This window comes from Athene cunicularia (genome assembly GCF_003259725.1).
Source record: "Athene cunicularia isolate RWA chromosome 18 unlocalized genomic scaffold, athCun1 chr18_part1, whole genome shotgun sequence".
NCBI classification, from domain to species: Eukaryota; Metazoa; Chordata; class Aves; order Strigiformes; family Strigidae; genus Athene; species Athene cunicularia.
The window spans coordinates 9587946-9609841 of NW_020799123.1; the positions used below are offsets into that span (position 1 = coordinate 9587946).

Below are 21896 nucleotides of genomic sequence, written 5' to 3' on the forward strand. Positions count from 1 at the left end.
TTTCAGAAGCTGTTAAAATGCTGTAATCAAACTGTCAAGCTGAATTAATGAGAGGCCTTTGCTGACGCTTAAAGAGCAGTTCAGAAGAATGATTATGTGGTGGTGAAGAAATGTGCACTTCACAAACAGTTGTGATATCAGACTGTATCATCCAGCAAGCCAGGGCCACCTGTTTGTCATCATCTTCCTACTAAAGGTTGTGGCCCTTTATAGTTGCTAATGGAGCTGTTCATGTTAACATTTTTTAACCTGCCAGTAAAATGAGCTGGGTTAAACATTTTAAAATAGCAGATCTTTGTGACCCAGCTTATCCAGTAATGTTGGAACAGAAGTGAGTATCTGGCCACAACCTCCTACACAATATAGCTGTCCATTTTATGGCTCATAAATTGTTGACTAGTGTATTCCTTGCTTCTAGCATTTGTGTGCTTCCCAAACAGGTTGTACGGAAGGAGCTGGACTCTATCCTGTGTTATGCAAAGTCTCCAGAAATTTTAAATTTCAGTTTTTAGTCCCAGTTCTGCTGTAATCATCAGGGAGCCAGTCTAGGTTCAAAGAACCTTCACTTGACACCTAATAATTTTTCTGACAAACTGCTTAAGAGATAAAATTCTGCCTCAAAATCAGGTTCTGGCTTCAGCTTTTATCACAGAACTGTTTTCTTCTGTCCTCCCCCAAATCCACCTGATATGTCAAAGTATTAAATGGAAAACTCACTTTCAGTGATGGAGGTGTAACCTCCAGCCCACTTAAGACTCTGCAGATTGTGACCCTTCCTGCCACATTTGTGGGTCAAGTAGTTATTTACCCCAATAGTAAGAACTCTCAGTTATTCAGAAGTTTAGATATGCATTTATCAGTCATATGTATGTGTAACTTGGTCTTTCATTTCCCTGTTGGAGTAGCACACTTGGGAACCAGCATCATACAGAATCCATGCTTCCTATGGACATGGTTCCATTTCACAGAATTCAAACTGCAAATTTCCCAATTTTTTTAGACCCAGATTTATTTGGGGGGGGGGACGGGGGGACACGGGACGGGATGGGATGGGACGACACGACCCCCTACTACTGGACAAATTATGTATCCAACTCTATTGCCATTTCCCTAGTGTTGGACCATCAGTTATCACACATCTCTAACATTTCGTGCCAGTTGTGAAACTGAAAGACTAGCAAACCAAAATCTGTTAAGTACAAAAACCCCTACGCATTTGCCCAGGTAACTGAGCCATTTATACACTAAGGAAGGAAAAAACAAAACACCAACCAAAAAGCCACCAGACAGGAGCTGCACTTGCAGACAAGGTTGATATCAGCCTGAAATGTCAGACCTTTTCTCCCCATTTGGCAGTAACTGTGTATCACTCATCTAGCAACACAGGAGAAAAATACTGACTGGCTCCACCCCCAAATAACATTTCTAGTGTGTTATTTTCGATCAGATAGAAATTCATGGGTTTAGTTAGCTTTTTAGCACAGTGTTTACACTGCACAGTTAATTACCTTGTGTTTAAACACCAGTTGCCATGTTGTGCTAATGCAGTGCTAATTACCTGAAACAGATGAAGTTTACTTGCACACACCAAATGTACTGAAAAAAAGATTTTACTGCTTACTGAACAAGCAAGATTTTTTTTTTTAACATCATGATTAGCTAGTTAACACAGAAAGGAAGGAAATTCTTGATTAGCCAATATTTGCCTACCCTTAAACATATTACTATACCTTATATGTCTTATAAAAGCATTCTTAAATCAGCACTATCAACAGGGCCACAGCAAAACATTACCATAATCCAACTGCTTGCAATTTGGCATCCTTAGCCCACAATTTACAAGATAACTCTGTAGTATTCAATGCCTTCAACATCTGGTCCAACTGATATTTCAGTTGAGGGGACGGGTTTGCAGGAACAACCGTTTCTATCTGGGCAAAGTGTAATTTTTGGCCGCCTTCTATCTTGATGGAACTTTATAATCAACCCTGTTTATAGGCTGGTTTTGCTACAAGGCAGTTCATGCTTTTCCCAAGCCCAACTGTTCAAAGGTGTGTCTTGTATCAAATTTTCAAACAATTGGCACATTAAAAAACAATGTAGAATACAGTAGAAATATTGTCATGCTATTTACTTAAGAGAGCAGTGTGTTTTGGCCATCAGCAGGTATTTCATTACAGACATTCTGACTATCAGTTGGGATTACAACAGCAGCCCTCTCTCAACATTATTCCAAACAATTCTAACCACTCAATACACCAGATACCCTACTGAGAGTAATCTCCCATATCCTGTGTTGTGGGGGAGAAATTTTTCCCCTGCTCTGGGCAAGCCCATGTTTCCAATCATTCCTGTACACAATTTCTCTTTTTTATTGTGAAGGATTTGGGTTTTTTTCTCAAGTAGGTATTGAGAAGCATTTTCACAGCAAATACCACAATAACATCCCTGATTTCTACCATTCCTGACAGCTCTTTCACTAGGTGTTCAGTTTTAATAACAAAGATATTTCATCAGGTTCTTGAACCATATGTTTTTAACCCTTAAATCATTCTAACAGATTCACTACTGATTTCCAGCTATGTTCTCATCACTTTCTTCCCCTTTTCCTACTCCTTTACCTCCTCTCCCAGCTGTTTGAAGACCTGGCGTTTCCATTTGAAGGGGCACAATTCTGAACTGACTGCAGAATACAACAATACTTGCAGAAACAGGTTTTCACTGATCCTTCTTTTGAAAGCCACACTGTCCCCACCTTCTCTGGCTGCCTCTTTAGTGTTTTGGTTTTTTTTTTTCCTGTTGTTGTTGATTCTGAATATGTAAGGTATCAGTTTTATTTATGCAGCAGGCAGGCCTCAGTAATAATCTTACATCCTCAGGCTTCAAATTATTCAAACATGAATTTTTACCTGGAAGGGAAGGAGGCTGCTTGGAAAATAATTCCCTTCCCCCAAAGGTTTCAACTTTGGATGCTTTTTTGGAGCAAAATGAGAGAGCTGCCAACCAACTACTGTCACTTCTACTTCTTATGTTATACCACTGCACCCCCATCACCCACATAACAGCAGTTTATAATCCTCACCTACAGGCATTGCTTTTAAGGCACTACAACAACAGGGAACAGCAAGCCAGGCAAACAGTGCATGCACGCTGCCTGGGAACCGAAAATATTTCTTGCCCAGCCCTTTCCTACCGAGCAGCGAGGCAGTACAGAGCAGGAGCTGAGGATGCGTTTTTACCCAGATGACAACACGTCTCCACCACGCCATGATGCACCTGCTGACAAACAGGGACACCCAGGGAGAAGCCAGGTGTTAGGCAGCACCAGGTCAAGTTAGGCCATGACACCTCTTATAAGTGTTGCTACAGTAACATGTGCTCTTACCTATGCCAGCAATGACTAATTGGGAGTGATTATAGAAACAGCCAAGCACCCAAGCAATCTGTCCTTTTGCCCAACAGCACAAACAGCCTTCTCCAGAACTGGCAAACCCTCTTCCTTTTCCGTGCAGTGGACAAACACCCCACACACACCCTTCTTCAGCTTAGCCTCAGAAACCACCTACTTCACGGCACCGAGAAAAAAACATGGTGCGCTGAAGTGCCCGTTTTAAACAATCACACTGTCAACTTTATAGATAAAGCAAAGCAATTATTTTCACATAAACAATTTAGAAAGTGATTCAATCAACACACAAATCAGTGAACTAAGAACTGACTTAAAAAACAGGTCAAAGTTGCATACACCACGCTTAGTTCGATTTAGGCACACTTACTAGTTAAGGGATATTCAGTAGCGCAATTCAATGTTTTTCGTAATCATTCAGTTGGAGAAACAGGACAGATTGGGTAACTAAATTCACACATATTGCAACAGCCAACCATTCCGATCACACTGCTGTTACTTATTGTAACATCTACACAAGGGGGAAAGGGTATGCTATATTAGTAAAATGCTTTCATAAAAATCTGCAGCAAGATTCAAAACTTGTCAGAGTATTTTCCCTGCTCGTTGCTACTAAACACAGACCAAAAAAAAACCCAACCCATTTTCCACAAAACAGAAATTCCTTTCCTGATAAGTCTTAAAGGTTATTAAAAAACACTGTAATACTTTCCCCTGTATCTGTCAGTTGCGTCAGAAGAAAAAGCACTAAATGCTATTTAGGAAGCCACTAATTTGATTATTGATAATACCACAATTTGACTTCATGCAGACTGCCATCACTGTTCAAAAGAAAAGATGTTTCTAACTGGTTACGTTTCTGTTTTCCCCAATAATCCTTCTGTGCCAGCACTCTTTCCAACAGGCACCTCCTGCTTTGGCACACTGTCATCCCCTAGACTGGGGAAAAAAAAACAGTTGTTCTTCAGGTCTGGTGGGGCTCATTTTTATTATTTTGGGTTACTCAATAGTAATTTCCAAGTGTCAGACTGAAGGCAGCTATATGAGTCATACCCTAAATCTATCCTCCATTTGGTAGGAAGTAGAAGTAGCGTATTTGGTTTAGATATCTTTGCAACATCTATGTGGTGCTACAGAAGAGCTACAGAAGATCTTACACAGAACCACCCCAACGCATTACGCCACTGCTCCCAAACCAGACTAGAAGCATGCTACATTATCCCTGTTTGAGAATACCTGCACAAGCCAATGTGATGTGAAATTCGTATTTGCTCTCAGAAATTATAAATTCCACTTGATTTACTAGAGACTCAGACAGTATCGTCCTTTCAACACTAAGAGATATGGGAGGACTGCTGCTCTTCTTTATACTTAAGATAAATAACAGAGGTCTTGGCATCAGGCAAAATTCCTTCTCTAAAAAGCTACAAGTCTTAAGTTCATGTCCTTCAAAACAAAGCACAGTATTAGTGAGCCTTATCATTAAGCAGTTTTAAATCATTGGAAGTTTACATCTCCAATAATCCATTACCACTGCTTTGCCACAGAAGTTGTCTAGAAGGCCAGTTCCCATTTTGCCCAGAATGACCTCACAGACCACAGCTACTGGGACATTATTTGTCACATAAATTTAATCTCATTCCGCAGATTTATACTATAAAAGACAAAAAAAGGATACAAAACCCCAAATTTAAACATCCTTTCCTATCTCCATTCAGATTTCTAATTATGACAAATTACATTCCCCTGGCATCTCCACGAGTTAATGTATTCCATGGTTAACATCTATTATTCCTTTTACATTCACTAGTCATTACTTTTAAATGAACTACATAGAGAGCATTAGTAATTACTGTCACACAATAGCCCTGTGAAATCTTTGTGTCAGGGATCTAGTTACCCAGCCTGAAGACACGTTAAAGCTCACTTTCCAACAGGAGTATGAGGAAGTTTTGCTTCACCTTTCAATTTCACACAACTGGATTTGCGATACAGAGCAGGGAAAAAGAGGAACAAAACCCCAATAAAACCTGTTTTAAATCTAAGCACACAAATGAAAACTTTTATATCAGTATCAAGTATTATTAAAAGAATGTAGTCTAGTGCGTTCAACACAAGGATCACAGCCAAAGCAGATGATGCCACCCACTATGGACTAGAATATACACACACAGACCTTCCACAGCACATACCTCTAACAGAGGTCAACCAGGTTGTCACAACTAAGTTGGTTAACAGCTAAAACACCTCCATCAGGAGTTCTCTGAGCCTCATTAAAAAAAAAAAAAAATTCTGTGCAAATTATTTTAATGTAAGAATAATCCAAGTTAAATAACCAGCATTTAGGTACACAGGGATACTTCAATGAAAGATCTTAGGCAAGATTTTAGAGTATTGTCAATGAGATGATACATCTAATGAAAACTATAAACCTATCAGAGATAAATAAGAAGGGTTCTTTAGTGAAGCCTAGGACAGAAAGGTCAAGTAAATTGCAATGGCAAATAAGGAGTCTTCAAAATTACCAGATTTTTTTTATTTTTTTGAAGACAGGCGCTGCTAATAAGGTCCTTAATACAAACTTCTATTTACAATGCTTCAAAAATAATCAAATAAAAATTGTTTAATGTTAGCTAAGCGAGTCTATTCTGTATTAACATCTTCCCCAAAGATCTAAGAAAGGTCAGCTACCACATTAATAATTAACTTTATCAGTGAAGGCAGAGAAACTGTTCTTTCCTATTCTTCTTCCATGACACATCACTTACACCAAAAACTTCGTAAAGCTGCACTACCATTTAATTTCAACAAACACAAAAAGCTAAGCAGTTAAAGAATGTCCAGAAATTCAGAAAAATCTAACTTCTCCCTATTTAATTTTTTTCTGAAGACTAAAGTGAAGCATTATTTATAAAAAATTGAACATTTCCCCTAACAGAAGAAATAAAAGACATTAAAGCGTAAAACAAAACATGCAATACTCACAGAAGAACAGTAAACAGTGGGTAGAGAGGAATCACTTTATTTTGCTACATATTGTGACATTTATCCTTTTAAAAACAAGAACATATAGAAACACAAAAGCACCAGGAGCTTTCTGCAAAAAGAATGAATTGCTGTTGCAGGACAGGGTCCTCGTCCCCCCGGCCCGTAACCTGAAGGTCATATTCACAGAACAATGCCTCTCTGCTGGACTTCAGAAGCAAGGCACAGTCCCAAAACAACTCTATTCCAATAAAGCAATATGCATCAGCACTAGATTAAGAACAGGGCAGCAGCAAATCTGCGAAAGTGTGAGACAGAAAACCAGCTAGCAAAGCACGCCTCTGGTAGTTAGCGCAGCACTTCCAAGCTGCCAGAGCTGGGAGCTGAAGCCTGTCAACACTGAGGCAAGAAGGACTTCTGCAGTTCAACAAACCTGATGTCATGCCTAGACAGAGGTTGCTGCCCTGCCATCGTATCAGCACGGTACTCTTCAGTTGCTACAGGTCAGATTTTATTTTGCAACAGAACTGATACTCTGAAACTCAATGGAGAAGCTAGAAGAGGTTTGGAGTGAAAATTCGTAACGTTAGCCCCAAGTTGAGCCTAGAAACTGGTTTTTAATGTGCAGCTCTTCAACAGCTCAATATCAGCACAACCTCGACTGTTTGTTTCCCAAACAACTGCAATACTACTGGTGAAGCTCCCCAATACTCTGAGTATGATACACGTTGAAAGAAGCACTGTGAGAAGAACTGTCGTAACAGCAAAAAGTTCCTTTTACCTTGCAGTCAACTCAAACTATAATTATTTCTTTTCAGATTACTCACACTTTCACTAACATATTCTTCTGCTCTTTGCAGTACATTCAAACTGCACCAGAGTGTAATTTCATTAGAGAACATTTACTCCCTCTTGGCACAATAAGAATAAGTCTAGCACATCATAATTTCTCCATTCACGTGTTCTCCTCCTATCAACTACTTTATTCTTGTTTATCACTCATACTTGCAAGCAACATCTTTTCCTTCCAAAACACTCATGAAATAGTTCAAAGGGACCTTTTACTAATTCCCTAATTCCCACAACAGAACAAAACAAAACAACAAAACCACCAGCAAATCCCCACGTTACAGATTTTGGAGATTTAGTAATTTCCTGTATCATACATTGCTGTCTTTTCCAGGTAACTAGTCACTGGCATCAAAACTACCCCAAAACCTCATCTGGTCTTGAGTGAGAAATGTCCCAGAACAACAAAGGCTTACCAACCTAGATTTGAAACTCCTGAAGTACGAAATTTAGAAATAAATACATTTAAACCAGAGCATACTCACAGAAAGAAAGAGGCAAACAATTTTGTCACAGTCAAAAGCCATTTTTTTCCACTTTTCTAAAACTGCTGTACTACCTGACTGAAGCACTCTCTTCAGTCACCCTGACAAGTCAAATGGGAGTAGAAAACCCACTGGTCCCTTAGCAATCCTGAGCAATAAATATGCAACTGCTGCGTTTGTTCTCTTCTAAAACAGAAGAGAGACTAAAGTTCAGCATCTCAACAGAAAATGCTTTATTATGAGACAAATAAAACATCGGAAGTTTAACCATTAAAAATTACATCCTATTGAGAAGGTAAGTGGTGAGGTAGAATATAAAACTACGTAGCACTGTAACTCTCTTCCTCTTGATCTCAGTGGAAAAAAAAAAATCAACTCCTCATTAATCTGATGAAAGATTATCTAAAATCTCTGCAGATTAGTCCACAGTTGAAAATGCTGTCTGCATCACTGATTAAATTAAAGGTTACTATAAAATCTTTAGGGGAAATTCTGACTGACTTAGAGAAAAGATGTTTCCAAAACGAAGTAAACTAAACTGCCTTCAATCCCAAAATAAAAAGGCCTTATCAGAGTTGTATTACAGGCTCATTTTCCCCCAACAATTCAAATGCACATCAATAGGTAAAAATGCCTACAAGTGAGTGTTCAAGGACTTTACATTTACATTCATTTCACTAACAGTCAGTCAATATTCACAGCAACTGCAAAGTTAGAATGATCATCATACACCTTCATATGAAAACAGCAAAAGTATTAAAAATTAATGTTGTCCACATGAAGCTAAACACAGATACACAGATGAGCAGCACCAATTAATAATTCAAACTCTAGGTCTTCATATAAAATGCAGTTACGAAAAATCATTTTAAAAAGGAATGGAATCTACAGATTTACAAACCATACCCCATAGGTATCTAAACTGTTTTTTTTTTCCAGTGGATTTTTAATGATTCATCAAATCTCATATTTCCTATGTACAACCTTCATTTTGATTTCATATTTTGCAGAGGATTAGCATGCAAGGTGCTTTAAGGCTTTTTTACCTGACAGAGCAAAATATACACACAATCATGGTTTCTTTATGTCTCAGATGTTTTCAAAATTAGAGAAGGGGGTATTCTCTGGTTTAACTATACAGGACTAAAGCATTTAATACTTATTTAGGTTTGGATAAGCACACATCCCGAAAGCAGCAAGGTAATAACTCTTAAAGAGCTACAGAACCATGACAGACCAGTGATGCTACATATTCCAGAAAGGTACAATGGCAAAGCAGGAGGAAAGCAGGGGGCGGTGGGGAGTGCAGGAATGTCTCCACTCAACCTCTCACAGACCCACTCAAACAAGTGGAGTATCTTTGCAACACTTCACGCACTCGATGAGCCCCCTTCTCTACCAGCAAAGTCCTTACAACTTCATATACACAAGTGTCAGCAAGACTTTTTGCCATCCCACATTGCCACACACCTGTGAATGTGTCTTTGCACACATATTGGGAACGGATGGCTCAATATGCTTCAGCTAGAAGGAATGTCTACGTTGTCATCTACAAAAGGTTACTCACATGGACAACTGCTGGTTTTTACCAAGGTAACTTTAGCCAGAAACATCACGCTGTCTCCAGCTCTTCCAATACAGCCAGGTCACTGCTGTTGCCTTTGCAACCACTCTAGACCCTGTGAGAAGTGCAAGAAATACAGAATTTCCTATAGAAATTTAGATTACTTCACATACCTAGGACCCTGGCATGCCCCAGGCACAGTCCAGTCATCTGAGGATTATCCAGTTTCTGATCTTTCTCATCCTCCAGCTCTGGTGGTACCTTTCCAACTTTTGGATCCCCAGGCAGTTGGCAACAAAATGAAACAAGAACAACTCATCAAAGCAAGGCTACTTTCAGAAAGCTTAAATTGTCTGTGGGAAGAAGGGCTACATCTGCAATTAATACAAATAAAAAAATATTCATACTTAACTAGAAAGGTAGTTGTACTTAACAAGTGAAAATTAATTAACCTAAAGGACCTGAAGATACATAGCAAGCTATCATTATTAACATAGGGAACTACTGTTAGAGGGCATGTTGATTACATTTATTTCCTTGCATCTCACCTACCCAAGCAAAGCAAAAAGTGTCTTTGATAAATGCCAAAACCACATTCCAGATAGAATAGAACAGGATTTTTAGAAGTTTTTGCAGGCATAATCCCCAGAGGGTCCAAAGGACAAAAAAGCTTAGGAAAAGGTCAACAAATAGGACCTTGTAATATGCAAGTCTTCTCAGAGTTGCAATTGAGTTTGAGAAGTGGTGGGACAAAAGCAATTAAAAAATAATTCAACCCAGAAGTCAGACTGTTCTGCAAGGTTTCTTAAAAAAATTGTTGCTAGCAGTTAGAGAGGCCAATAGTTCTATGCCATTCATTGGGTAGTCTTGCCTGTCACTGGATTCCATGACAAAGTAATGGAGAAAGGTACTACCAACATTTCATACTACCTGAAAACTGCAAAGGCAAGAGACATAAATCAGCACCACATGAACAAAAAAGCTCTTCATGATCTTATTTTGGAAGGAAATGGCTTATGGACTAGATTTCCAGACTTCTCTGAAACCCCTGAGCAGGTAATCATGTTAAATTTTGAGTTGCAGTATTATTAGGAGGGTAAGAAAAATTTTGCTTTGACTTATGTCACTGAAGAGTAGCATTCACACAGCACTTGGAACAAATATCACACAGAATCACTACCTTCTTAAAATGGCAATAGCAAAGACTGAGAACCAAGTTAAAGCATCTGAAGAATCACACAACCCATCTTATTCTAGCAACAGGTGCACAGAGATCATATACTAACAACAGCTTCTATGCTTTAAACTCCTTTAACTTCTAATTCATAGAAGGATCCATAGAAAGTTAACAAAATGTAATGTCAACTCCGAAAAAACCTTTTCCTAATAATAGCAGCAAAACCAAATGTCAAACTCGGAACTGGTGAGTACCAGACATCTCTCTCTGCTTAAGGCAACGTTCATCTCATTTCATTCAGATTTATATTCAACTCAAATACCTACAAACTAAAATGCGAAAGTTCAGCAGCACCATAGCTTTCCATCTAGAGGACACTGTGCAGAGTGATGAGGACAGGACAACATCCAAGATACCAACATTTTCTAAAGACTGAAATGGAACTTAGATGGCCCCTAACAACCTGAATTTCTCCTGTGCTAAAGACAAAGTTTTTGGTTTGGGTTTTGGTGGGTTTTTTTAATAAGCAAACCCAACACAAAACCAAACACACAACATAGAAACACCTTGAAGAGCAAAGATATTAAGTGAGGCTCAACTAAAAACATTAGGACAGACAACCCAGACTTTCCCAGCTTCTCAACTAGGAACACATAAGGGATCTTTGGGCTTTTTCAGATTGTCAAAAAGGTTCTATATCCTTGCAACTGTCATACATTTCCACTATAGTCTCTCAAAGATTAATTTTGCATTAAAGAGCATTTTATGATTAAAAATAATGGATGAGACAGACACAAGAAAGCCCACTCAAGTGTGCAAGGCTGAAGCAACTATAAAATTCCTAGTCATTCTATTACAGTACATTAAAATATTTTACAAAATTCACAAAAGTATGAAGGCAAAAGAAGTAGTAGTATGTGGCAAAAGCAACCACATGTATGTTTCTGTTTAAATATGCGTTTTCTTATTTTTCACACAGTATTTGTAACTCTAAATATTTCATGGTATAAACTTACTAATTGACAGATGTTAGCAAGCATCTTCCCCAGACTTCATTATCCAGAACACAAAAGAGGTCCCTGCCAAAACCACACCTCTAAAATCAGAGCTACTAGCTTGATTTGCATTCCCCTCCATTTCTTGCATTAGACACAGAAGACAGCAATAGTTAATGGATCAGTTTAATATATTAAAGCTTTCTGGTGGTTTGTTGTTTTGGTTTTTTTTTTTCCCCTAGAGTGATTGAGGTAACTCCTATTTCTACAAGCATTTTAATTGCAACACATGATAGGTCAATTACAGATTGCCTGACCTTAACAGCTGCTTTACAGGCTTGACTCTTATTGAAATCAACTGAGTCAGAAAATGATGAGCACCTCCCAGAACATATTTTTCTAATCCTAATTGCTAAGAAACCGCGGCAGGTAGACACATGAAAGAAAAACAGCTTTGCTAGCAATCTGAATCAACAGGAACATTTTACATAGAAGTAAATACAAAGACCCCATATTCCTCATAAGGAAAATCAATATACTGTGATACCAAAGTGAGGTCCTTACACACCTTATAGCCCTTTTGTTCACACCCTAATTAACAAGAATATGAGGGGATCCTTCCTATTCTGCTTTTCTCTCTCAAAACACAGGTACTGTTAACACACCTAGAAAGCTAATTTGACATGTGAATACTCTCAAAAAAATGTAAACAAAATAATATTGGAAAGATCACAGTGCTCTCCTTTTCTTCAGCAGCATGGATCCACCCCAACATGTTCTTTTACTGTGTGAATGAGGTCACAAACATGGAATTAAAAAGAAACAAAACAACTCTCTAAAATGTTTAATGCTAGTTAACAGTTTCCTGAACTTTTCAGCACTCTCTGAAAAATGTTCTCACTGCCTCTGGTGAAAAGTAGTTTCCAAAGATCAATAATGCAGGAAGCAACACAGACAGCCATTACTCATTCTCTCTCAACTCAGAAAGCAATTATTTGTTCCTATATGGTATAATTCGCTCATATAGCATGCAAACACAGACACAGGTCCTTATCTTAGTGGATGGTAGACCAATATGATGGGGCAACATCTGTAAACAACACCATTCCTCCAGGTCTCATTATTTCAGAGATGGACATACTAAATTCTGATCGGCTACATATGGAGGTAGGCACACAGGCACACAGATCTCACTTTTGCATTATCATTAACATTAATCAACGTAGTTGTCTCCAGAAATTTCATCTGACAACCCCACAGGCTGAAAACAAAAAGGTCAGAAAGTGGGTGTCTCGTGGCAATACATACCCCAATTCCACAATTGCCTGCTGAATTCATAGCACAATATGAAGAAGAGGGGTTAAAAAAATTTTTTTTAATGAATTTTTAAGACCCACCCCAGTTCTACTTTCAATTCAAGTAGTATCCATGCATGTTCCCTACCGTCATCCTCCTTTGCAGTTACTTCCCTGGAAAAAAAGGCTAAAATCTTCCCTCTCTCATCCTATATTTGCTATTCAATAATCAGGTATTATCAGTATTACGTTTGTCCAGCAAACGCCTTCAGCACTATAAAAGTTTCTACTATTGCAGACAGAAATAATGTCTATAGTCTCAACTAGTTGATAAAAACAGGTAAGAATTAATGCATCCCACTGTATGTAGGTTACATTTTGTTCATGCACATGCTCAGAAAGGGAAGTGTCATTAAAGTAGCTTCAGGGAAATGAATTTTAGGTCATCAATTTTAAGGTCTTGATTTGCTGGGAGATAAAAGAACAGCGAAAGCCACCAGATGGATTCAAAAGGGCAAAGGGAAGCAACTGTCTTTGAGCCATATCCTGCCTTGTTCAATTACAGTATTATGCAGGCAATTCTAATTTCAGGCATATGGCAATGTTCTTATATACATGCTTCATAAATCCACCATGCATTTGTTTATCAGAGACAAGCAGCCGTATAAGCTCTGAATTACATGTTAATAAGGTTTCGAGTACACACGTACTCCCTCATGCATCACCATGCATCAGGGGTGCGGCTGTTTAGTGAGGCTTTTAATTGCTGAGAGAGGTCAAGTCAGAGATGCCAAGCATGGGTGGCAGCTACAGTTGTCCTCCAGGATAAGGTGACAAAACTGTGATGACTGAAGTGTGAGGAAGCTGCACCCATCCCTAAGGAGCTGTCTCTGCCATGCTATATATAATAGAGGCTTTAGAGACATGATTGGTTGCTTTTTTTGGGAAAACTAAAAAAAAAAAAAAGTCTAAGTGGCAACCCAGACATGGGATGGAAATCTTTTCACCTCGCATTCATCACCACACTGCGAGACAAGCTCCTCTCTGTCAAATCACAGAACAGCCTCCACACCCCCTCAAAAGTTCTCCTGAACTCCATGAAGGAATCAGAAGTGTGATCGTAACAGACAATACCTTATTTAACAGTGTGGGATCTGAATGGGTCACACAACTCAGCATTTATTTGGCTTGTGGTATTGTGAAGGCCTGACAAGCCACTGCTCACACCATACCACGTTGTGACTAGAAATTTTTTTTGGTAAATACACCACTTAGGGCATCTGGATGCAAGAAGCAGATTTAAAAAAAAAAAACATATCCTGGGAAAGTAAAGTACTAAAATAGCAGCCATGGTGCAGCACAGCCATTTACTTACTTTTATCATTTTAATTGTGAAGTTTTAACTTGATAGAAAGAATAAATATCTAGCTAGATTTTTTTTTAATCTGACCAATATAAATGAAACTGAAAAGTTGTCCCAACTCATCAGAAAAGCAAGGCTTCATGAAATCTGTTCAATACTCAACTTCAATCCACATCTCAAAGCTGCATGACAAAGTGGTTGTATATTCATGCTCTTAAATACAACACACCTCTAAATGAATCTTTTCAGACACTCTCAGAGTTTTCTACAACTGCTGGGCACAGATCTTCAGCTTGTCTGTAACCTCTAGACAGTGTTAAAACATCTTAGAAAACTCAGCCTGTTGTCATGAAGGGGATGATAACTGGAATTACAAAACAGGAGATAGTTTGCATGCATAGCTGGTCCTTTCTCCATGCACATCTCTTGTTATTCATTAAAATAACATATAAATAGAGTAGTAGCAAATTTTAGGGGGTTTTTTGCATAAAAATATTTTTGTAAAATCATCATGCATTTGTTCAGGTTTATTAAAGACCTGGCAAAGCCTTTATTAACTAGCACGTTTTTGAGTTGACAGACATTTAAGATTACCTCCCCCTTTCTCCCAATTAATTTGTTTAATACTTCAAGTCAAGTTGAACAGGAAAAAGTGTGAAAGCAGTTAGATAAAAAGAACTACTACTGAGAAGGTCTTACAAAGATAAGCCTTATCAAACTTCACAGCAGCTACAAACATGAGAAGAAACATATGGGTCACTTTCATTTACCACCAAAATACATTTATTTATGTGTTCAACCCCAAATATTACACAAGAGTATTAGGAAAGAAAGTGAAGCCCCTCTGGGCAACAGAAATGACAGATACATATTAAGCAAACAGGACTGAAATATCCAGCTTGGACGGCATCCAGAGCAGAAATCTTCACCTTGCACTGCCCACTGTGGGGCAGGGAGACAGGAACAAGAGGTGGGAGGTGACCAACAGGCAGGAGCAGGGGGTATGGGAATTCTATGGGAATTCTGTGACTCAGCTGTGAGATTATCATTCCCGGTCTCAGCTAGAGAATGCTCTTGGAAACCTGGCTGAGCTCCCCACAGGCAGGTTCTCGATACTCAGAAGTTTCAGAAGAGAAGGTAATACAACATACCGCAACCAGAAGCCAGGAGACCAAGACAGCCAAACTCAGATGACAACTTTCACTGTCTGCTTTTAGTATCACATGTTAAGCAATATTTCTTAACCAAGATACCACAATCACAAGCGTGTGAGCATGACTATCTCCCTTCCTTTCAAAGAAGCCTTATTCTTTGAGTCTGTCTGGGCTCCCAAATGAGACATTTTTATTTCCTCAGTCTTAATCCCGACTTCCAGTAAAACAAAATTATTTTTGCAGCTATTTAATTTCAGATTAGAACTTCAATGCAGTTCATAACAGGTATCTACATTTCTGTCCTCTGCTTTGAAATTCACAGTATCAAATGATGTATTAGCTTGGTGTGTGCTTGTATTTTTGCAATAGAAGAACAGTTGACACAAAACACATGAAATCCAGAATAAGATCTAAAGTCTTAACAGCTCTCAGTCCTCTGCATAAGCTACTAAAACCCAATACAGGAATTTTTTGGACTCAAATAGATCCTTTGGAAGAGTACCCCAATTCCTGAATATGCATTCTCATACTCTTTTTAATAGATCCTTGACAGCTTGACCATCCCATCTTCTCACAGCTTTAGGACTATCCTGCAACGACAGGCTAAGTGGCCCAGAACATGCAATACATTCACCAGCACTAAGGGACATTCTTCTGCAATGCTCCTGTCATCCAACACCAGTGGGGTCAGAGAGCATAACAGTTTATAAACCACAGAGACACTAGGTAATGAATATTAAAGCCCAGTTCATACAACGATTCATTTGTGCTACCCTCTTGGCCTTTACAGGAAAACACCACTGTTTACTATGTTTTATTGATCTTCTGTTATCCTTTGTCCATCAGTCGTCTTGTCTTTTAGAACACTAACTTAACTACTGTGCTAGAAATCGATTTGGACTTTGCACAGCAGAATAACACACCTTGCTGTCTGGAAAGCAGAGAGTTAAAATAAATAGGAGAGAAAGACAACAGAGAGCTAGGAATTCTGAGAAGCAGTTAGGCAAGACAGGCAAGATCAGAGAATAAACCCTTTTTTTACCATTATATTCTCATGTCTCTCCAAAGACACTAACCATCGGCTTTGTCAGAGACAACAATTCTGAGTATCCAGAGAATAAAGATGACTGGTAAATGACACCTTCGAATCTCTCTTCTCACAGGGAGTGAAGCAGGAAGAAAAGACACCTTCAAAACTTACAGAGATTACTGCACACTGCAGATATCTCAGCCACTCTAACCTACTCCCGTCAAAACTTGCTCCTCTGCTTCCTCTCTCCCAGGGTTTCCAACAGAGGCAGGACTGGCCTTGGCTAACTAGGGAAGTTTTTAAGCAACTCCTCTCAGATGCCTTAATTGAGTAATCTCAACTTAAGACACTTGCTTTTTATTTTCCAGATCTGGTCATCACTCCATCAAGGGAAATGGTGATACATCTGTTAATCGGGTCTTAAAAGGGGTACCTCCATAGCCCTGGGGATCCAAAATAATTCATTACTGTAACAGCACTGCTCCAAGCAAGAAACTACAGATAAAGCAGATAGTGCAGGAACAAATACAGGTAAATACTACATTACAGGACTAGTCTGATTGCAAGTCTTACACTACATTGGGCATATTGTTACTATGCTTGCCAAAGAGAGGGAATTTTGCTCTGTAAGCATGCTCAAAACTCCTGAAACTAAGTTAGCATACAGCAGTCTCCAGTGCAAAATTATTCCAATAAATGACTTGCGTGAAAGAACCTAGTATCACCTTAGAAGACTTAAAATTTCATTTGCCAAGTAGATCCTTTCACATCTACACTATGCAAAGCTTGGCCCAAATCCAAGCAACTCCATGCACTTCCAGTTCTTTTCAAGAAGAGGATAATTAAACGTTAACTCTGCAGGTAGCTAAATCTCAGTCCTCAGGATGCTCCCCAGCAAACAGCCACACAGAGGTTAAGGCCATTAAATGTTAAATGTTCCTAGCCAATAGGCAGTCTTCATGTTTTGTTGCCTTAGGTTGGAAATGGAATCTTGACCAATAATTATTAACTTTCTGCCTTCAAACTTCTGGGCTTGCCACATTAACAGAAGCTTAAAAAAAAAAAATCTGTCCAAGAACAGTTAATTCACAATTCTGACATGAGTGCTGCCTCCCCTACAGACCTGTGCAATAGAGGCATGAAGCAACAACAGGAAACACTTAGAAATAGTGAAGCAACAATAGAAAATACTTATACAACTGTCTCCATGCCACAAATTTCACCAATTTCTAAAAAATACAACACCCAGAGAGGAAACAGCATTATCTGAGACAGCACGAGCCATCAGTGGAAAGATCCCAAGCATGAAGAAGCCTTGCAGACCTGGAGTTTGTGCACTGCTTCCCACCAGTCAAGTCTCAGAAAAGTTCTCCAGAGTACCTCTTTAACAAAATATAATAAAAAAATATTCCTGCCTAACCTAGTTGAGCAATCTCATTGTTCCTCCTCTCCTTCATACCTCTTCCTTCCCTCAACACTAATAATCCCACAGCATACAGTTGTTTATTTCTCAGAACATGGATCCAGCCTTTCACTCGGAAGAAACAGCACAAGATGTCCATGCCTTCACATCAGGGTGGTTTGAGAACTATGAAGATGCACCACTCTGCTTGCTGTACTCCTTTCTCCCATCACAGAGCAAGTCATTCTCCTAAACACCAGCATTAAAGGACTTGTATATGGCATACTACCTGACAAATCTCTATCATAACACAAAAAAGAGATGAAGATGGAACTAAGTTCATGAAATATCCTGTTTTAACAGCACAGTGTACTAGCAAGCACGTATCTGGTACACAGAACACACAGCGTTTTCTATCTTCAAAGTACACTGCTAAAACTCAGAACTAAAAGACCATAAAAAATCTCTGTTTACAGAATACCTACTCCTCTTGAAGAGCTGATTAACACTGTTTCTGCAAATCCACAGATGGGATGCTTGAGTAGACACCTACGGATACAAACACCTATGTCAAGGCCTCACACATACATAATGAAGGTTAATGCTACCTTCTGAACAACATACTTCAAGAGAACTAGTCCACATAAGTACCACTTTTCTCATACGAAGACTGCTTTTGCACTATATTATGTTGTGGAAGTGGTAATTTTCATATAAAACTGCAAACTGTATTGTCTTAACAAAACTTTGGTAAGCTACAAAAAGCTATAGCTATAAGCTGCAGATGTCACAGGGCGAGACTACTTGCTGGGAGCAAGCCTTCATGACAACTTAGCTTTGTAAAACTCAGGAAGAGTTTAAAAGAGCTGAAAAACACTAATAACCAAAAAGGCACTTAGAATAAAACTTTTTTCTGCACACAAAAAGTAGTGGAGAATTAAACTGCAGGAATCGAGTCTAAGAAAAATCTTGAACTGCTCTCCATCAAATTCTCTTTTAAGTCTCTCCTTTGTCATGATGCCCTAAAAAAGCTTAATAATTGTATTATTAATGTGCCGAAATCACTGTCTGTTCATATTGTCTCACCGTTTCCTTCATTTAGTCATCTGTTGTCTCTTGAAACATAAGCTCTTTAGAAAAAAGACCATCTTTGTAGTCATTGTATAGCACCCGGGAAAATGCTAAGTGTTTCATGAATACGGTTCCTATGTCACATGCCAGTGCAAATAAATTGTTTTCCCCAGAAAGATAATCAAAAGTTTAAAAATACAATGAACAACTTGCTTATTACCTGGAATTTTAAAATCTGACAAATGTGTTGCCCGACAAGTAGCCTGGGAGTTACTTTTAAGCTTGTCATTTCTCCTCTATAACTGCTGCAGAATCACAAGATAATTTGTTTTGAAAGAGACCTCTTGACCTAGTCTGGTGCAACCTCTTGCTAAAAACAGAGTCAACTTCTTGTCTTCTATCAAGGAGAGGACACCAGGAATAAGGTCAGCTGCCCGCAGCATTGCAAGTTTGGTTCTGACCATCCACGCGAGAGGGTCTCTCAAAGTTCAGACAACTCTGTATGGAAGCTTTTCTTTGAAGAGGTCTCTGGCTATCCAGCAGGTGCAAAGCCAACACCGCCTTAGTTAACTGCCTCATTCGCCCCTTAAGTGCTGCATTCTTCAGCAGTCCTGACACCCGGTATTGTTCACTGTTCCACCATCCTCCACCTTGAAACCGCAGCACATCCTTTCTAGTGTCCACTTAACATTACCTGGAGTAAGAAAAGTCATCGCTCATCCCCATTATTGGGCACATGTGACATCCTTATGCACTTCCAGATTTTGTTTCCACTCTGAGTACATTACATTTCTAATACCAAGTACACGCTGATGAAGGCTCACAGTATTAACTCTTATCTTCATTTCTCTAATCTCTAAGCCTACATTATGCTCTTATTTTCCAACATATATTGTCATCTGATTGTTTCATTGAGGGCAGTAAGGGCTTCTAGAACACAATGCCTTTATTCAAGGGTAAGCGTTTTAGAGTACACTGAATTAACATTGCTACTTACTGTGGACATCTGATACCACAATTTCTAGCTTACCAAAGGAAAAGAACAAAAATTCAGAGATTTGAGGGACTTTTCCAAGCTCCAAGACTGTGTTTAAGACCAGAATTTACTTACACTCCTCCTCATTTTTTTGAAACCTACAATTTATCCTAATAAACAGCCTTTATTTTTCTTCAGCTCCTGGGCAAGTACCTACTACCTTCTGTGCACTCAGCACAATTTACTCATCTCATAGGCTGTACAGACTAAAGCTCAGTCCTTGTCACACAGAGAAACGGACAGGGGAACAACAGCACATGAAACATATACCCTTATGTACATTCACTGCCATGCTTGTGACTGCTCACCTCCACATTCACACAATATAAGGTTGGTGGCCTACAAGAGAAATCTTCTGATTTCATCTAATGTATTTGGTTGAGTTCCCACAGAAAGGTGAGGTTAGAGCAGCACAATCCCCAAATCTACCAACTAAGCAGCTGTTTGAACACAACAATGCATCTTCAGTCCTCTGGCTACATGACTTTAAATTCATTTCAGTTACAATAACCTTTTATTTACTAGGTAAGTTTCTCTATCTCCCATTACTTTGTTTACTGCAACAGGGATTTTACTAGCGTTACACATTGTCTGTTTCCTCCTCCACACCCTTTACTTTGTAAAACAGCTGTCTTAGAAGTTCTTTAGTTAGAAACAGCTAAGCATTTGCTATTAATATTTGAAACTATTAAGTGTTGTTTTCATGCAAAAATAATTATTCCACTAATATATGTACTTTACTGGGCTGTGTCCTTCCTCAAGTTTTCACTTTGGATTTCATTAACTGATTTTCTTTCCTGAAATAAAAGCAATACATGTCATTTAAAGAAGTTCTTTGCATAGACCAAAAGCAAAGTTCACAAGGGAAGTACTCAGCTGACCAATGCAATTCACAGCAGATACCATACCCCAGAAGAGTACAGTATAAGATGTCTCTAAGCACAGAATTACCTTTCTGGTCTTTTGTTCAAGAGATAAAGCGCCTTACCCTGCCCCTGCCTTAGAATCCCTACCTCAAACCTCAGCACCTGCTGGGAGCATTGCTGTGCCACCCACAATCGAGCAGCTTGTTGGACCAGCTTTGCAACCAATCAAAACAGTAACTTATCATATACCATAAAAGAACATGATGTCAGAGTCTTAGAAGTTAATTCTAACATCAAAAACATTAGTTCACTTTCTTTCGCTTAAGTTAAAGTGCTTTTACCTCTAATTTAGCACATACTCAATTCAGAGAAAAATGAAATAGGGTACTCACAGTGCCCCAATTTTATTCGGAGTTTAGGAATACGAAGTTTGGGGTTTTTTTAAAAAAAGTGCTACAGCTTCTTGTAAAAAAATACGCCCCTGAGACTGTGAGTCTGCCTTGTTTTTCCCCGAGTTATGCAGGCAAGATCATCTTGAAAGAGGAGTTGTGTGAAGACTGAGGAGTATGACAAAGCATCTTAACAGAAGGTAATCTCACAGCACTGAAGTCTTATGCTGATTTATCTTACAGTTACAATACTAAAGTTACATACAAAAGTTTAATTTAAACTCGGCTGTACACTTAACTCCCCTAAATTCTGGGCAGGAGTGCCTTAAGACCTTTCCTGACAGATACAAATCATCAAGAAGTTGAGCACGGACGTTTAGAAGGAACTTTAGCACATGCTGAAGAGACCCAGTAAACAGATTTAGACACTGAACTGCAATAGAGAGGTAAAATAAAAATGATAGTGAGAATGAAAGGAGAAGCAGAAACTAAAGAGCCGACACCTAGGACAACGGAGACGGAAACAATTTTAGGAGACAGAAAACCTCTCGCCTTTGCTCCTAAAAGCCAACTGGAAATCCTCCCCCCCGCTCCAGCAAGAATAAACGTTACCGCTGTTTCCTCCGCTGCTTGTTTTCAAGGGATCGCTTCTGCTTCAGCGGTGCTCCTGCCAAACGGCATACCCCACTTCAGCCAAACCTTTATCTCAGTTACACCGATGGAAGGAGGAAGTAACTCCATCTCGCCGAGCCTTGCCCCCACGGTAAAAATAAACCCTGCAGCCAGCCCCGGCCCAGGCGCGGCTCAGCCGGCGGCAGCCGCCCCGCAG

The 21896-nt window shown here is 39.1% G+C and overlaps 1 protein-coding gene across 5 annotated transcripts in view; it reads right to left on the minus strand.

Moving 5' to 3' along the window:
- The window catches only part of TEX2 (testis expressed 2), a 54762-nt gene extending 32907 nt beyond the window's left edge, over nucleotides 1–21855 (minus strand). Inside the window, exons 1-2 of one of the 5 annotated variants that reach the window (XM_026861041.1) lie at nucleotides 18792–18818; nucleotides 18191–18254 (exon numbers count right to left, since the gene is read on the minus strand). In XM_026861041.1, the coding sequence (XP_026716842.1) occupies nucleotides 18191–18254; nucleotides 18792–18803 (76 nt within the window). In that variant the 5' untranslated portion in view covers nucleotides 18804–18818. Of the gene's footprint in view, nucleotides 1–7729; nucleotides 7885–9292; nucleotides 9354–9462; nucleotides 9515–18190; nucleotides 18255–18791; nucleotides 18819–21679 lie in introns of those variants that run through there. The other 4 variants (XM_026861044.1, XM_026861043.1, XM_026861042.1 and 1 more) reach the window with 4 other exon arrangements.
- Between the last annotated feature and the right edge of the window lie 41 nt (nucleotides 21856–21896).